Source organism: Leptonotus elevatus, unplaced genomic scaffold (genome assembly GCF_054856555.1).
Source record: "Leptonotus elevatus isolate MCC_2025b unplaced genomic scaffold, RoL_Lele_1.0 HiC_scaffold_76, whole genome shotgun sequence".
In the NCBI taxonomy this organism is placed as follows: Eukaryota; Metazoa; Chordata; class Actinopteri; order Syngnathiformes; family Syngnathidae; genus Leptonotus; species Leptonotus elevatus.
This window is the reverse complement of record NW_028233743.1, coordinates 7,501-23,050: the sequence shown is the minus strand read 5'-3', so window position 1 is coordinate 23,050 and position 15,550 is coordinate 7,501. Positions and strand designations below refer to the sequence as shown.

Sequence of the window (15,550 nt, the reverse complement as noted above, 5' to 3'; positions counted from 1 at the left end):
GTTTAAGATATTAACCAATGTAGATGAATTAGAAAATTCAATACAAAATTAAAAGGTTGTGGGTTAGAGAATGAAAAACAAACTTAAAAACGAAATTAAAAAGGTTGTGGGGTATCGGCCTACACTCCAATTGACAGGATGAGTTTGAAAGTGATAATCCACAGTTTGAATATAAAGAAATCTACCAGAGGAAATCTTATGCAGTTCGCTGCACAGAAAGGAGGATGAAGACGACATTCCACATCTGGTCTACAAGGCTGCCGGAGACGTGCCAGGCTCAGCTATCTTATCAACTGATGATCATCAATCTCATCACCTCCAACTGGGAAAACAACGTCAGCTGATGTCCCGATGTCCAATTCCGGAGCTGGCGTTTGAGGACATCATTCAATCTTATTGTACGAGGATCAAGAGCAAGTGCCTTTTCTTGGGCAATCATTTCAAGAAGAAGTCACATTTTGGGCAGAATAATCCCAGGTGGCAAATCGAAGAATTTGGGTAGTCTACCCCAAATTCTTGAAGAAGAGACGAACTATTGCGACACTCTTTTCATTCAAAAAGACCTTCAAAGAACTTCATTACGAGATGGCTTCAAAGCTGAAAAACATATCCTTCTGCTGTACTGCGACCTTTCTTCTCATGATGACTTGGTACTTTTGTCAGCCTTTTGACACAACTTTGAACACAATTACAACGTATCGTATTAAGCGAAGTATTAAGTCTACATATAATCCCTGGGTCACATTCTGGACTTATTGGAAATCAATTGCTTTGACAGTTGCTCCAAATACAAACACTTCTGTTAAAATTCCTATTAGATCCTTAAAGGGATTTGGTAGGGGGAGACAGACTAAGGGGGAAGATTGGATAAGATACTGGTGGTATTTGACAGGTCATGTACGACGAGATTGGAATGCTCTGATAACAACACAGGATGGAAGGTACTGGCGTCCGGGAACTAGTGAGGAGGCAGTCTTCTTTAGCAAAAGAATAACATTGCGTAATATGGGGGGGCGACTCTATATGAACTTTATTTTTCCAGAAGGGGAATTACGGTCGCCTAACACAACAATTGATAACGCCTCCTGTTTTGGATTTTTGTTGTGGGCCTGGTTCTCCGGACATGACCCATATTTCCCCATTTTAGTATGCGTAAATAAAACAATGAGTAATTTAGAACAGCCAAAAATGACTAAATACACAATGGAGAGCGGAGTAAAGGCGGTCAGCGTACCAACTGAGGGAATAGTTGAGAGGTTTCGGGTTACAAAAGGATTTTCCGGGGGCAGTAACAATTGGCTATTATTGGCGAATGAAGCGGCTCGAGCCTCTGATAAAGACAACTGTGTGGTATGTGTAGGTCCGCGTCCTTTATTGAGAATCATTCCGGCTAAAATAGATGATCACTGTATATTGGAACTAATGAATAAGGCTGTCCCCAATGTCAAATGCTCGAAATGGGATAAGGTGTATCCCCTCGTCGATTGGCAGAAAACTAAACCAGTATTTTCAAACACAGTTGCAAATGGTAATTTTACATGTATTAAAATGACAGGCACTGGAGAACAATTGGGAAAATTAAATCACATTACTCAGTGCGTGTCGATAGTAGATGTGGGACAGAAGTTCCAACCGAAATCCAGAGCGGACATATACTGGTGGTGCGGTGACAACAGAATATTTGATAAGTTGCCTTTAAATACAAAAGGATATTGTGCCCTCATAACCCTTCTCATGCCAGCACAAATCTACCCCATCTCTATTGATAACCTGTTACAAATGATTGATAATTGGGAACCAAAACCTCCTTCTTTTCAGAGGACCAAAAGACATTCTTGGCAAGAGCAGAATGTTCCCACCTACATTGATGCAATTGGAGTACCAAGAGGTGTGCCAGATGAATACAAATTAACTGATCAAGTACTCTCAGGATTCAAATCTGTAATTTGCTGCTGGTGCACCATAAACAAAAATGTAGATAGAATTAATTATATACATTATAATGTACAAAGGCTAGGAAATTGGACTCAGTCTGGCTTTGAGGCTGTACGCGGCCAGTTAGCCGCCACATCTTTGATGACATTCCAAAATCGAATTGCACTAGATATGTTGCTGGCAGAAAAGGGCGGAGTTTGCTCAATGTTTGGAGATCAGTGTTGCACTTTTATTCCTAACAATACTGCTCCAGATGGAAGTCTGACAATTGCAATTGAAGGGCTGCGAACACTCAATAAGAAAATGAAAGAGCAATCAGGTGTAGATACTTCTGTATGGGATAAGTGGATGAATGTGTTTGGCCGTTATAAAGCTTTGATTTCCTCAATTTTGATATCTGCGGCTGTTTTCACTGCGCTAATAACGATTTGTGGATGTTGTTTTATTCCATGTATTCGTTCACTTTGCCAAAGACTTATTACCACTGCGATTGAGAAACAGGATGTACAAAATAAGTCGTCTCATATGATGGTAGCTGTTGCTAATCAATGGATGTCTCCTGTTGCTTCGAATGAGGGGGATGAGGATGCCGCTGGCATTTTCCTTTAAAAACAATATCTAATGTGTTGAACTATAGAATAGTTCAAATGAGGGAATGATAGAATTATTAACATTGTTTTTCTGTTTTACATATATATCCTTCAAAGTGTTTTTGATTTTAGTTAGATAAATACAACTGTGGTAGAATGTGGTCTGTTTTCCCCCTAAGGAAGTGAGGTGTCGGAATCCACACAGCAGGTATGCGGGAATCTCTGGAGCCAGCTCTACAGAGGTCAATAGTTTATCTAGGAAGCCAATTGTTTACCTCATGTTTGTTAAGGACTGAAAGAACTCAATAGGAGTTGGCCAGATTGTATCTCACTCTGCTGACAGGACAAGATCGAAGGGGGGGGGGGGGGGGGGCTGTGCTCTGTGTGGAGTTTTATGGGGGGCCTGGTGGAACACATCCTCTTAGGAAGTGTTTAAGATAAGAGAGGGGGTGTGTAGAATTGGGGTGACAGGAAATATCACATGCTGAGAAGGGGCCAAATGGTCAATGACAGGGGGAGGGAACCATTTCTGTATATATGCATGCATGAACTTTGAAAAGAACACATTTGTGGGTGAGCTGCGATGATTGAGCAGTAGCTACAAGTGACTTTCAGAATCTGAAATAAAGCTGGCAAACTTGTTCACAGATTTCAACTTTGAATTTATTTGAACACGCAGAAATCAAAGAATTGATTTCCAACACAACTCACCTACCGAATTAACTGGCCCTGGAAAAGGGTGGCGCTGGAGCATCAAGAGACATGTCATACAACTAGGGAAGTTGTCAAGAAATCATGAAAGTTGTCAGAAATCATGAAAGTTGTCAAGAAATCATGAAAATTGTCAAAATAAAGGCTGGATTACGGGTAATGCGGGACGATTTGGCGCCGCCAGCAGTAGCCAAATGCCTCGTCATCTAATAAGTGACGCGCATGAATGGATGAACGAGATTCCCACTGTCCCTACCCACCATCTAGCGAAACCACAGCCAAGGGAACGGGCTTGGCAATGTTGGAAAACTATCCTTTTAAGTTTTCCGCGTGTTCGTAAAGTTGTTTTCAGAATCAGAGTTGAGATCTGTGAATCAGGGTCATATATTATAAAAAGTTTTTGATGACACAGAGAGGGGCCAAACGGCGCTGACGGTTGCGAGAATTAGCGCATACGTCATCTGCGACAGCGCATCGTCACCGAGCTGCGACCATTACCCCTGCAAACGTTAATATAGTTCAGTCATTCTAAAAAGTCCCTCCCCTTCCGCTTCCTCTGCTGTCCCTCCCTCTGCTGCCCCCAAGCAGTCACAAGATAGAAAACAGGAGATCAGATAATCATTGATGTGTAAACAGAGCCAGACTTCCTGGCTCCAGCCCCAACATCTGCTCAACCGGTTGTAAAACACATTTGGTCCCCCCAAACAATGACTCAGGAATGTGTGAGCAGAGCAGCTCCCCCATCACATCATTTAAATTCTCACCCAGCTCTACTGAGTAAATTAAAGAAGTTATGTCCAAATCTAAACAGTTATAACTAAATCAAAACAGTTATAATTAAATTGAAACAGAAGATTCACTTCAGCAACAATGGCACCGAACACTGAAGGTAAAAAATGTTGCAAGGCTTGGTAATAATGATAACCAGTGGAATAAGTGTTGCAAGGCAAGGTGATAATGATAATAAGTGGAATAAGTGTTACAAAGCATAGTGGAGATAATCAGCGGAGGGCAGAGGGGATTTTGTGGACTGCTCGATCACTGTAAGAGGTGTCAGAAAAAGCGCCTATAGAGGAATAAGTGTTGCGCAATGCATGGTAGCGATAACCAATGGAGGTCTGTGCCGGACACAGAGGGGGCTCTGTGACTACTCGATCACCATAAGAGGTGTCAGAAACAGCGCCCAGGGAGGAGTGATTTGATGGGCTGGCTCTTCATGCCGCTGTTGTGCTTGTGATGAGCCACGGTGGATGAGGGCTTCTGTCTACTTAGGTTACTCAGAGGGCGATAAAGAACATGTCATGTTGTGTTGGTCTAGGATGAAGGTCGGAATCTGGGGGTGGATTATCCGGCTGACGTGTCACAGAATGCTCTTGAGCCTTGGCCGGACATGTGACAGGAGTGGCAATGTTGGTCGGTGGTCCACACTCTTGTTGCGCATTAAAGGATCAACCAGATCCTTAGGGGCGGGTGACCTCTAGGACCAGCTTGACTCCCCGCCGCGTTGCTGCAGAAGGGATCCTGTCCTCAGGGTGATCAGGTCGCGGTCAGCCGGTGAGGGCGGTGGCCGCGGCTCGGTGATGTCTCTTGAAAGACTCTGACATGTTGGATACAGCTGGGATTGGGAGGCTTTCAGACCCTGTGAAGCTCGTCAAGATATCTAATGATTTTTCTTTATTTTACTCTTAAGAATGACGGAGGGTTGTTGGAGAAGGCGCTGAAGACGATCGGAGCCGGATGGACCACAGACCCTTCTCGGAGGCCAAGTGAGAAGTTCTGGGAATATGCGTAGCACTAGGTGACGGTTAAGTATGCACGACACACACGACCGGTATTATACATATATGTTTATAACGAAATTACCATACAAACATCATTGGTATTTATTTGAATATTATTATTCTTGATATATATATATATTTCTTGATGAGCCTGCATATAGTGTTCAACAGCGCCATCAGGTGGGGCCCGGTCCCAAATGCAGAGCCCTCACTGGATACGATACAAGTCTTTTTAACAGTTTGTAGCTTTAATTTTTTTAGCCTCGACATCAGCCACTTTGACGGAAAACAATCAAGACAAAATAAAATGTATTTGCTAGGTACACATTTTTACAGTGCACAATACGAAGTTCAATTAGCTGCTAATAAAATAGCCACTGACAGTTTAGCTTGTCTGCCAAAACAAGTAGCTGTCCACCTCCAACATGCATGCATCAAATTAGCTTGTTCATCTCACTAAAATATTTCACTAAACATGCCCCAAGTAACTTCACAAACTTTGTTTCTTCACATTTGCACATGAAATGACTTCACGAACGATTTGTGAGATGATACATGGAGGTGTTGCTTTTGCTGTACGCCTCCTGGACCATCGGTGGCGTGGGAGCGGAGGAAGAAGCTGAGGACGAGACATGGCTCCCTGGTCCATGGTTGGGTGTATTTTTTTTTGGTCCATGGTTGGGTGTTTTTTTGGAGGGGGGTCTTGAGGTGTGTGGAATTGCAGGTAGGACACTTATTGATTCACAAACTTATACTTTTATGCAAATACACCCGTAACTTTTTAGTCATTGCCAGGTCATTTGTCGTTGCTTAAGGTCCAAGAGCAGCTCCTCAGTCCATCAAACATCTCTCTCACCCGTTGCAGTTGCTCCCTCACCTCTCCGGGGGCACCGTCCTCCTCCAGCTTAGCCACAATCTGCAGGAGGAAACAAAAGTATCACCTTATGTAAATGTCATGTTTTCAAGCCCGAAATCTTCTTTGTAATGACATGTTCCATCTTACTTGTCTCAACACTATACTCAGATTCATTTTCAGTTTGAGGAGTAAGAATTCAATTTAAATTGATTAATCCAAATTGTTTTCAATCATCTAACATACTCTTGCAAAGAACATTTTTACTTGACTACCACTTCAATGGGACAGTTTGCAGAGGTGGGCACGTCAATGAATTTTGGGTGTCTGTCATTTATCAATCGTCAAGAGTTGGGACACCCCTCCGCCATTGTCAATTATTTTAAATCGAACCAAACTGTCATTCTCAATCTACTGTCCGTCTGTCGCCAGTCTATCATTGGTGGCTTGGTTGAAGCGCTTCATCCAAATGAGCACTCAAGTCAAAGAGTGTGTCTGGACACAGCAGAAGGAACAAAGCAGCTTTAATGATAGCTCAACTTTGATTTACAAACCTTTAACACTCAATGAGCCCGCTTGTCATTCTGACAATACTATCTTTTCCTCACTAATGTCACCACATATAGTATGTGCACACACTAGTAACTGTTGCAAATACTGCCATGCATGGCCCATGGACTCGATACTTCCCCTTTTTAGGACCCTTAGCTGTTCAGTAACCTGCCTGAATTCAAATGGTGCACTGAAGGACCACCCTTAGCTGTCCAACAACGTGTCTTATGTCAAATAAACAAACAGAGCACTAAACTAACGCCTAAACGTAATAATAATGAGGAATTGACAACAGGGGGAAAACTTGATTATCTCGAGCTCTAAAACACGGCCAGCTATCAATATTGTGACAGAGCCAGAAGAGAGAACCACTGTCAAGAATGGTGTGCCAGGAGTATTTACTTGTTTACTGCAGGCAAAAAAAAGAGTGGTTTGCCCACAGTCTGAGGAAAAAAAGTGGAAGTACTCAGCGAAAGGATCCGTTAGTACTGACCCGGTTCTTGATGATTACATTGACAGGCGAAAACCCACTTCCATCAATTTTTCCGTTTCCCGTCAACTGTTAACTCATTGACTGGCAGCCATTTTCACTGAAGCAACCATCTTCGCTCCCGGATTTTGACTGATTTTGCAAGGCCCACATGATATTGTTTTGTATTGCTAGAAAACATGGAACCTACCAAAAGAAAGATTAGAGTCTCTACATTCATCAGGAAAAAAAGTATATTAATATCTGCTTCCGTTTTGCAGCAATTAGCATTAGAATATAGCTAAGTTTCATCATTATTCACAAATCTGTTTAAAACTGTGGGAAAAGAGCCTTTTACAATGGCCCTAGTTGATCTCTTATACTCTGCTGCCATCTGCTGGCCGTTTTTGTAATAACTACCATTGCTTCAGTTCAGAGGTTGCATCAAAGCCTCTGAACTATCCGGCACTGCCCTCCGCTGATTATCTCCACTATGCTTATAAATAGGTCTTTGGGACCATGGCGATATTTAAAATAGAACGTACTTATGCGTGTTTGGGAGCAAATGAGTTAATTGTCAACAAAATGGGTGTCCATCATTGACTGAATGCCGTCTGACAGTTGACCTGAAAAGAAAGCAATTTGTTTTGCCAAATGCGGATGTCAACCTTCTTACGTGATACTGAACTTGTGTGACAATGCGTAACAATAATGAGACTGCACGGACCTCTTCCAAGTATCTCTGCATCATCTTGTAGAGCTCCTTGAGGGCTGCTCCTTCGTTGAACTCGTTCTCATGCTTCTGAATGTCAACACACACATTCCACTTACATTTGTCTTTGCTTCTTTGAATGTCTTTGTTGCAGCCGGTCACACCTTTGACTCCTCCCGCAAGAAGTTGTGGAATTCCGAACGCGCGATTGGTGGCTGCTCTCGGATCTGCCAGTAGTAGGTTTTCACTTCCTGTTTGAACTTGGGAATGTCTTTGGCATACAGCAGCTTGTTGGTGGGCGCGTGCTGCAGCAGAGAAATGTTCAACACGCTTGCGGTGGCGGTGACAGTCGACGAGTGTTTACCTTCCCCAGCTGTGTGTCGCTGAGGGAGAAGGAATCCATGAAGGCCTGAGCGGTGACAGACAAGCAGCCATCCAAGTGAGGACTTTTGTCCATGTCGAAGACGAACTGAGGGTTTTTCAGGATGTTCACCCAGAAGCGCAGAGGTAAACTACAAATGGAAATAAAACACACTGGAGACCGGGAGCACTTCTTGTGTCAACTTGATGATGGCTGTCATATTAAAACATCATGTCAGATTTGAATTATTATACAAAACTTGTTCTATTCAAATTGTCTGATTTCAACATCTTGACATGACCATTTGAATAGGACAAGTGTAGTATGCAAACTTGTATGACGACTTCATCTGTAATATGATGTGATGGGATATAATAAGTCCTTAATGATGTTATGGATACTACAACCTCATTTATAATATGTACAGTATGTCTATTTATTAATATCACATGGATGGTATTAGTCAGACATAATCTGTATAATATGATTTAGGATGAAAGATTTTTTTTTATGCCTCCCTTTTTTTTTTATCTTACTACACAATGTTTTGTAAAACACGGTTATTTTTTATATGAGCCTTACCATACAGGGATATTTTTTTAAGTCTTACAAATAGGTCTGGACAATTATAGAAAACAATAATTATCAATATCAAAACTATGATTATAGACTTGCGCCCATACATCCCTTCACCTTGAACACTTTATGCTTGAACATTATTCTTTTGTCAAGTATAAAACAACGTTGTCAAATTCAAGTTTCTTGCATTTTCATTCATTTTCAAACTTAAGCATTACATTACCCTCTTTATCATATTCATATTATCTTATGTTATTTTTACATGTCTGGGGAATGAATGATCTAACCTGGGACTAGGGACGTAACTATATCCAAACACAATATGATACTATAACAATACGAAGGTCATGATACGATAATTATCACAATATTGTGGGGAGGTTGGCGATATAAAAAAAAAGGCACAATATTGTAAAAAAAAAAAAAAAAGAGCTCTTCCACATATTTACTCATTTTTACAAGCATATTAGGTTCCGCTTCATCTGACCATAAGCGTGGATTTTAAACATAGAAGGGCCAAAACATCCCTTGTGAAAATTTAACTGCACTAAAAAAATAGCCACCAGAGGCTGCTAGAACTGCACAAATGGAAATAAGCCTGACTTTTTTTTTTTTTTTAACAGCTGTGCTGCTTTTAATATCGTGACATGACGATAAGAAATGAAAGATCACTTCTTTGATCTATTTTTGCACATCTGCTTATTACAAGTCCAATTTGTTTGTTTTGGGTCTAACAAGTTGTTAAGTTGCCCTTCTTCTTCACAGTGAAAAATATCTGTATAAAACTTTATTTATTTGAACTAAGTCGGTGGAAGATTTGCCCGGCGCTGTAGTGCTTTCGCAGCTTAACTTTTTTTGTTGCGGCTTTGTTCTGCTGTGGCTTTTCGTTAGTCAACATGGCACTGGTGTGCAGAGTTTGTTGAATCCACAAGATGAAGATTTGAACTACTTTTAGAATCAAACTTTGCATTGGTGTAAAACAAAATGGCATATCCCACCTATTGGTCTTCCAAATGTGCAGCACATCTGGATCAGGGATCTTCATGTTATCTGCTTGACAGTCCAGGAAGTCAAAGAAGTATTTGACAGCCAGTGGCGCTCTGCAGTTGGGCAGCCCCCAAATAGACCTGAACATGTTCTCCACAAATGAATGCACTGCCACCTTATAAGACACAGACACACATTGTGGATTATATGCAGGAAAAAGACAAACTTTGAGGAAACATTGTCACAACCTTGGTTGAAAGCAGTTTGGTGAGGTGCACTTCCTTCAGTTTGAACTTCTTCCTCTCTGGACTCATTCCCCTGTCCTCGTCCACGTCGGGGTCAATCTGCAGGGAACCTCGTGGCTGTCATTGACGTGTCATCATGGCAAAAGGGTGCAGGTGGATCGGAGCAGGGGGGATATAACTTCCCTCTGCTCCATCTCACCTGCTCCCAATTTTAAAGCACCACACACACACACACACACACCCCCCCCCCCCCCCCACACACACACACTTGTATATACACTGGGTGGGGTCACATCCACGGTGTAGGGGTAGCTCGCCAGTCGGCGAGCTGACAAACTCAGTAACCGGGCCGGCTGGGCCTGGGGTTCAGGGGACCCTCCTGTCTCCCGGCGCTCCCTTCCCCACTTCCATCCCACCACGCGGCTGGAGGTGGGGTGGGCGCGGGGAATCCTGGGTTTACTCTCCGGCCGGCGGCCCTCGCGGGGGTCCGGGGGTTGTGCCCTGGCGCTGCCAAGGCCTGGGGAGCCCTGGGGGGTTGTGCTTGCCCTGTCCTGTCCGGGGTCGACGGCTCCCTTCTTTGGTGGAGGTTTTTTATGCATGCCAGATCCACCACACCAGCATCTACCGGAATTCAAACACAATCTGCTTCTTCCTCTGGTCGCTGAATCGGTGGAGGCTGATGTCTGTGGCTCTCACTCTGCTTCATCTATCCTTCCTTCCTTTCTTTAGTCTTTCGAGGTCTCTCTAATTTGTTGTAATTTACATGCTTCTGGGGTTGGTGAAAGATTCTGGTTTGTAACCCTGTGTGTAGTAGGTGGTGTCTGGTCGGGGCTGGATTTCACTTTTCTTTGATCACTCCTCGGGTCTTCTGACAACTTCACAACTATCGGGATTCTGAAGTATTCGGTTTAGGTGATGGTATGGGATTTTTAATAGGTTTCAGGTGAATTAATGAGCACAAACTCACACGCACATATGCACACACACACACACAAAAAAAGAGAGCGCAATGATGATGCCATGTTGAATCGGTAAGATTACCGAATGAACAATACTGAGCTATCTCAAAAAAAAGAAAAAGAAAAAAATTAATGGCAAAAGCGTGATGGTGCACGTGATGTTGCAACCAGCCGCTTACCAAGTGGAAGTATTTCCCTGAGAAATTGTGATAATCTGGAAGGAAAACATGAAAGGAAGTTTTAACTTCAAGATGTCATCATAAAAATGTAAACTTGACATCATGTCATTCAAAATACTACACACATAGATTTTCTTATAAATAATGTCTTCATATAGATCATGCCATACCAAAAATTATGACATTGACATTACAGCATGGTAAAATGCAACTTGAAGGCCTATTTAATGCCAAAAAGGTGCATTTTATTTTGCATGTGATGATGTTGGCTTTTGCCAGCGGTTCACCTTTCAGACTCCTTTGGGGGTTAACAGAAGGATTTCTTTTCCAAAGCACCTTGATGGTAGCTCCGTCTGGAATCTCCACACAAAAACAACACAATATAGTGAGCAGTACCTCATTGGCAAAAAAACTCTTGAATATAATGCAATACAGATACAGAAACACTTGAATTCCAGTGTTGCAATTGCAGTGTCATGCATATATTCAGTATGCTGTAAACATTGTCACCTTGTAGTGCTGGAGAGTGTTGAGCATGGTCACCTCCCCGATAACTTCAGAGCTTGCGTCCACCTCTTCAAGAGCAATAAATACTCCATCCCTTTCAAACTCTACAATACAGTACAATGATGGCATTACATACTTTTTGTATAGACAAATACAACTTGAAATATCACATTTGAGCAATTTATAAGCTACTTTAGCTACCTTACCTGCTACGGCTCAACATCTAATCAAACACAAACTGACATTGCAATGTAGTGAAATGGAATTTTCAAATCACAAATGAGGCAATTTTGAATTTAAAAAAAAGGTTTCAATTTGGTTGATCACAAGGTGTATATATGCATAGTTTATTATATCAATATACACTGCAGAGTCCACAAAAGTCTAGTGCTTCAAAGTGCAGTCCACATGATTCCATATTATTATTTGATGAAATGTAAAAAAGTTCAAGTGATAACATCAGAGATTTGTTTGCATTTTTGTTGTCGTCAGACTTATGACTTTGCGATTTATTATTCTATTTACACCACACTTGTTTGATAGAGTTTTGTAAAGTTGTCATGAACGCTTGAAAGACTGCACATCAAAGTGCTTAGTAAGCTCTGCCCCTCTGTTGGCTGCTGGGTGGCGGCTGCGTCTTCGCCGTTCCCAGGGTCTCTTGGGGGGTGTTGCGTTGCGGTGCTCTCCCTGGTGTTTGGGGTGGGCCTGCGGGGGTGCCCCGTTCCTCCCCCTTGCCCCCCCCCCCAGCCCGTCCTCCGCCTCCCTGTCCCTTATCCTCCTCCCCCCTCTCTCTGCTGCCCCTTGCCCTTCGTGTCTCCTCTCACGCCCCCACCCATCCCCCCCCCTGGCCGCCTTACTCCCCCTCCCTTGGGCCGGGGGCTCTATCCGTGGCCCGGGTCTTGGGGCTCCGGGGGCCGAACAGGCGGGTGGGGGTGTTGTGCCTGCCCTGCTCCGGTGAGCCTCCTGGCACCCACCTCGGGCGGGCCCCGGTGTCCAGGGGGCGAGCACTATCGCCCCGCCGGGCTGTTCCCATATGCTTGCCGGGGTCCCGGTGGGCGGGTGCGCCTCCTGCCTCCACCCGGTTGGGAGGGGCCCCGCCGGTCGCTCCTCTTAACTCACTGCACTAGTTTTGCACAAGCGCGGGCCGTGTTGGGGTGGGGGGCGCTCCTGGCTGGTTGAGGGCTCCCTAATTTGTTGGAATTTAGATGTTTCTGGGGTTGGTGAAAGATTCTGGTTGGTAACCCGGCGGGTAGTAGGTGATGTCTGGTCGGTGCTGGATTTCACTTTCCTTTATTTTCTTTGATCCTTCCTCGGGTCTCTTGACAACCTCACGACTCTAGCTGGATTCTGAAGTATTCGGTTTAGGTATTTTTAATAGGTTTTAGGTGAATTAATGAGTACGCACGCACACATGCGCACGCACATACTCACGCACATAAAAAAAAGAAGAAAAAAAAGAGAGAGAACGCAATGATGATGACATGTCAAATCGGTAAGATTACCGAATGAACAATACTGAGCTTTCTCTTAAAAAAATAGAAGAAGAAAAAAAAAAGGGAATGTGCTTCGTATGGCGACAACTCCAATTGAAGTAGATAATTCATTTGCTTTCATTTTAGTGTATCCCTGACCTAAAACACCCAAAAATATTTATGTATATAAAATCTTTGTTATTGTAATACAAAATACATTTATTGCTGGTGATGATTAAAAAATACATGAAAAGAGGACCTTGAAAAAAAATCTGATATTAAATTGCAATCACAATGAGGGGGAAAAAAAACAATCCAAATGAAATAATTTTTCAAAATCGTTCAACCCTACTACCTAACCAATACTTGGGCACGTACATATCCTCACATACTGTTATTATTTGTTGTCTTGCAGACTCTTACCAATGTAAACGCTTGTTTGCGGGCCGTTGTAAGGGAAGCCAAACTTGTCCTTGAAAGTGTTGAGGATTTTCTCTTTGGCCTGTTCCACCGTATCACAGTTGAGCGTGAGCACCTCCAGGGGCTCGCTGATCTCGCCGTCACTGCCCACCGCAAACTGCACCTTCAGCCTCTGCACACATGACGAGTCAAGCGTAAGGATTATGTGACAGTGGGGCGCAGTGGCTTTGTTGTCTGTTGACTAATCACTCTTCATCTTAATAATAATAATAATGCATCAGATTTATAGAGCGCTGTTCTATGTTCTAGACACTCAAAGATGATTTACATTGGATACGTTATTCATGCGCTCACACATTCACACTGGTGGCGGTAAGCTACTTAAGTACCCACAGCTGCCCTGGGGCAGGCTGACGGAAGCGTGGCTGCCAGTGCGCGCCTACGGCCCCTCCGACCACCACCAAACATTTGCACCATCCATACACCAGTGTGAGTAGCACTGAAGGCAATGTGTGTGAAGTGCCTTGCCCAAGGACACAATGACACACGACTTGGGAAGAACAGGGATCGAAAAGACAACCTTCTGGTTACTGAGCAAACCGTCTCTACACCCTGAGCCACGGCCGCCATACATCTTGTGTTGGAGGAAGTCAGCAAACTGAGCTGTTCCAGATAAGATTCACATGTTGAGGCTGCTTACAGAGGAGTTACTTGAGGACAGACAGCAAATATTTCAATCAAGGATGGAGCCTTTATTTATTTTTGTATTATTTGATAATAAAAGTGTAAAAAACAAAGTGAGTCTAAGTGAATGTTCTGCAATGTACAAAACATTTTGATATGATTTAATTGATGGTCATTTAGACACACTGACTTGCAAGTTTCAGTTCTTTTTGGCTACTTCCTTCTCTCGTCATGAATAAATAATCACTTTGCTGTAAATGAACAATTCTAATGGCCTCAATATTCAACGTCTCATACTATTTACTCATAAAATTGAAATAATGCAATACATTATCCAGCATTTTATGTAGTGGAGAAAAATGATAATATTTTCTAGGAACAAATAGCAGCAGGAGTTATTGTGGGGTTGAGGGGTGTGAGGAAAGATTTTCTTTCATTCTCAGAATGTTTGTACCAGTGAGGTGAAGTCCTGCGCCTGCCACAACAGCCAGTCCTCGCTGAGCGTGTACAGAGCTTTCTCCGTCACACGGTCCACCGGCCCTCGGGCCGTCTGCTGCATCAGGGCGCTCACCAGCAAGAACAAGTGCTGGCCCACACTCTCCTGTATGCAAGGCCAGAGCATCAAGTGTCAAACAGCAAAGAGGAATTCATTGCAGGGAGAAGTAGCACAACCTAGAGTAAGCGTTTACTCAAACGCTAACTGAAAAAACTGAAGAAACAAAAGGACTTCCTTACTTGCGTGCGGTAGGAGGGAACAAGACAAACGGCTTCAAAGTTAATGTTTAGACTTTTCATAACTTCTTAAATGTACCCAAAACTCAAACTACACAATCAACAAGGTGGGCTCCCATTAAATTACAGCTGCTGTATGGCGGTGAAGAAGAGCAAAAGTGCAACAGACCCTCAAGAAGCCGTAAAGGCATATGGACATCCAGTTGGTGAGGAGTTTCTCCACAACGGACTCAGTGCAACGAAGCAGCATTTTTGGCTGAGCGCTGCTGTTTTTCTGCATCAAATCCTTCAGCAGAAGCTCCATCACCTTCGTCAGATACGGCAGGTTGCTGTGGAGCGCCACCGTCAGCAGGGACGCCAACGCGCACCTACAAAGGACGCCATTAGAGCGTGAAGGCTAAGTGGAGCAAAGCACACCCAATACAGACTTGTCTTTAATGGTGAAAGTCTTCTGCTCCTCCATGGCGTGTATCATGCACGTCAGGAAGCGCTGATCTTGAATAAGCTCCGACAAGGCCTGGCAACAAGCGTCCAGACGAACCTTCACAGCCACCTGATCCAGAGTCAACTCCAGTGAGTCACAGCGCAACCCACACAAACGTCAACAGTTTGTCTTCATCAATACCTGACCCACGTCAGCCATACACGACGACGTCAAAGCTTCATTCTGCAAAAACAAAAGCACAAGCAAAACGTTTTTTGTTTTGTTTTTGCATTGGCTGTGTGTTGTTTGCTTCTATTTACCTCGGGAAAGAAGATTCTGGATGCAAAGTGCTTGTAGTCAAGGAAAGGAATAGCGCCAACGTTTTCCATCAGATCCGC

The 15,550-nt window shown here is 43.4% G+C and overlaps 1 protein-coding gene across 1 annotated transcript in view; it reads right to left on the bottom strand.

The window, feature by feature from the left end:
• Positions 1-5,244: 5,244 nt before the first annotated feature.
• Positions 5,245-15,550, bottom strand: part of LOC147154277 (plexin-C1-like) — a gene marked incomplete at its 5' end in the record, with an annotated part of 11,955 nt that continues 1,649 nt past the window's right edge. Inside the window, 15 exons of the mRNA XM_086066742.1 lie at positions 5,245-5,933; positions 7,619-7,693; positions 7,768-7,908; positions 7,968-8,115; positions 9,542-9,705; positions 9,779-9,874; positions 10,914-10,948; positions 11,201-11,273; positions 11,424-11,524; positions 13,316-13,484; positions 14,451-14,597; positions 14,898-15,096; positions 15,157-15,281; positions 15,354-15,395; positions 15,473-15,550. The exon at positions 15,473-15,550 is cut by the window's right edge and continues 26 nt beyond it. Coding sequence (XP_085922868.1) covers positions 5,814-5,933; positions 7,619-7,693; positions 7,768-7,908; positions 7,968-8,115; positions 9,542-9,705; positions 9,779-9,874; positions 10,914-10,948; positions 11,201-11,273; positions 11,424-11,524; positions 13,316-13,484; positions 14,451-14,597; positions 14,898-15,096; positions 15,157-15,281; positions 15,354-15,395; positions 15,473-15,550 — 1,713 coding nt within the window. The remainder of the gene's footprint in view (positions 5,934-7,618; positions 7,694-7,767; positions 7,909-7,967; positions 8,116-9,541; positions 9,706-9,778; positions 9,875-10,913; positions 10,949-11,200; positions 11,274-11,423; positions 11,525-13,315; positions 13,485-14,450; positions 14,598-14,897; positions 15,097-15,156; positions 15,282-15,353; positions 15,396-15,472) is intronic.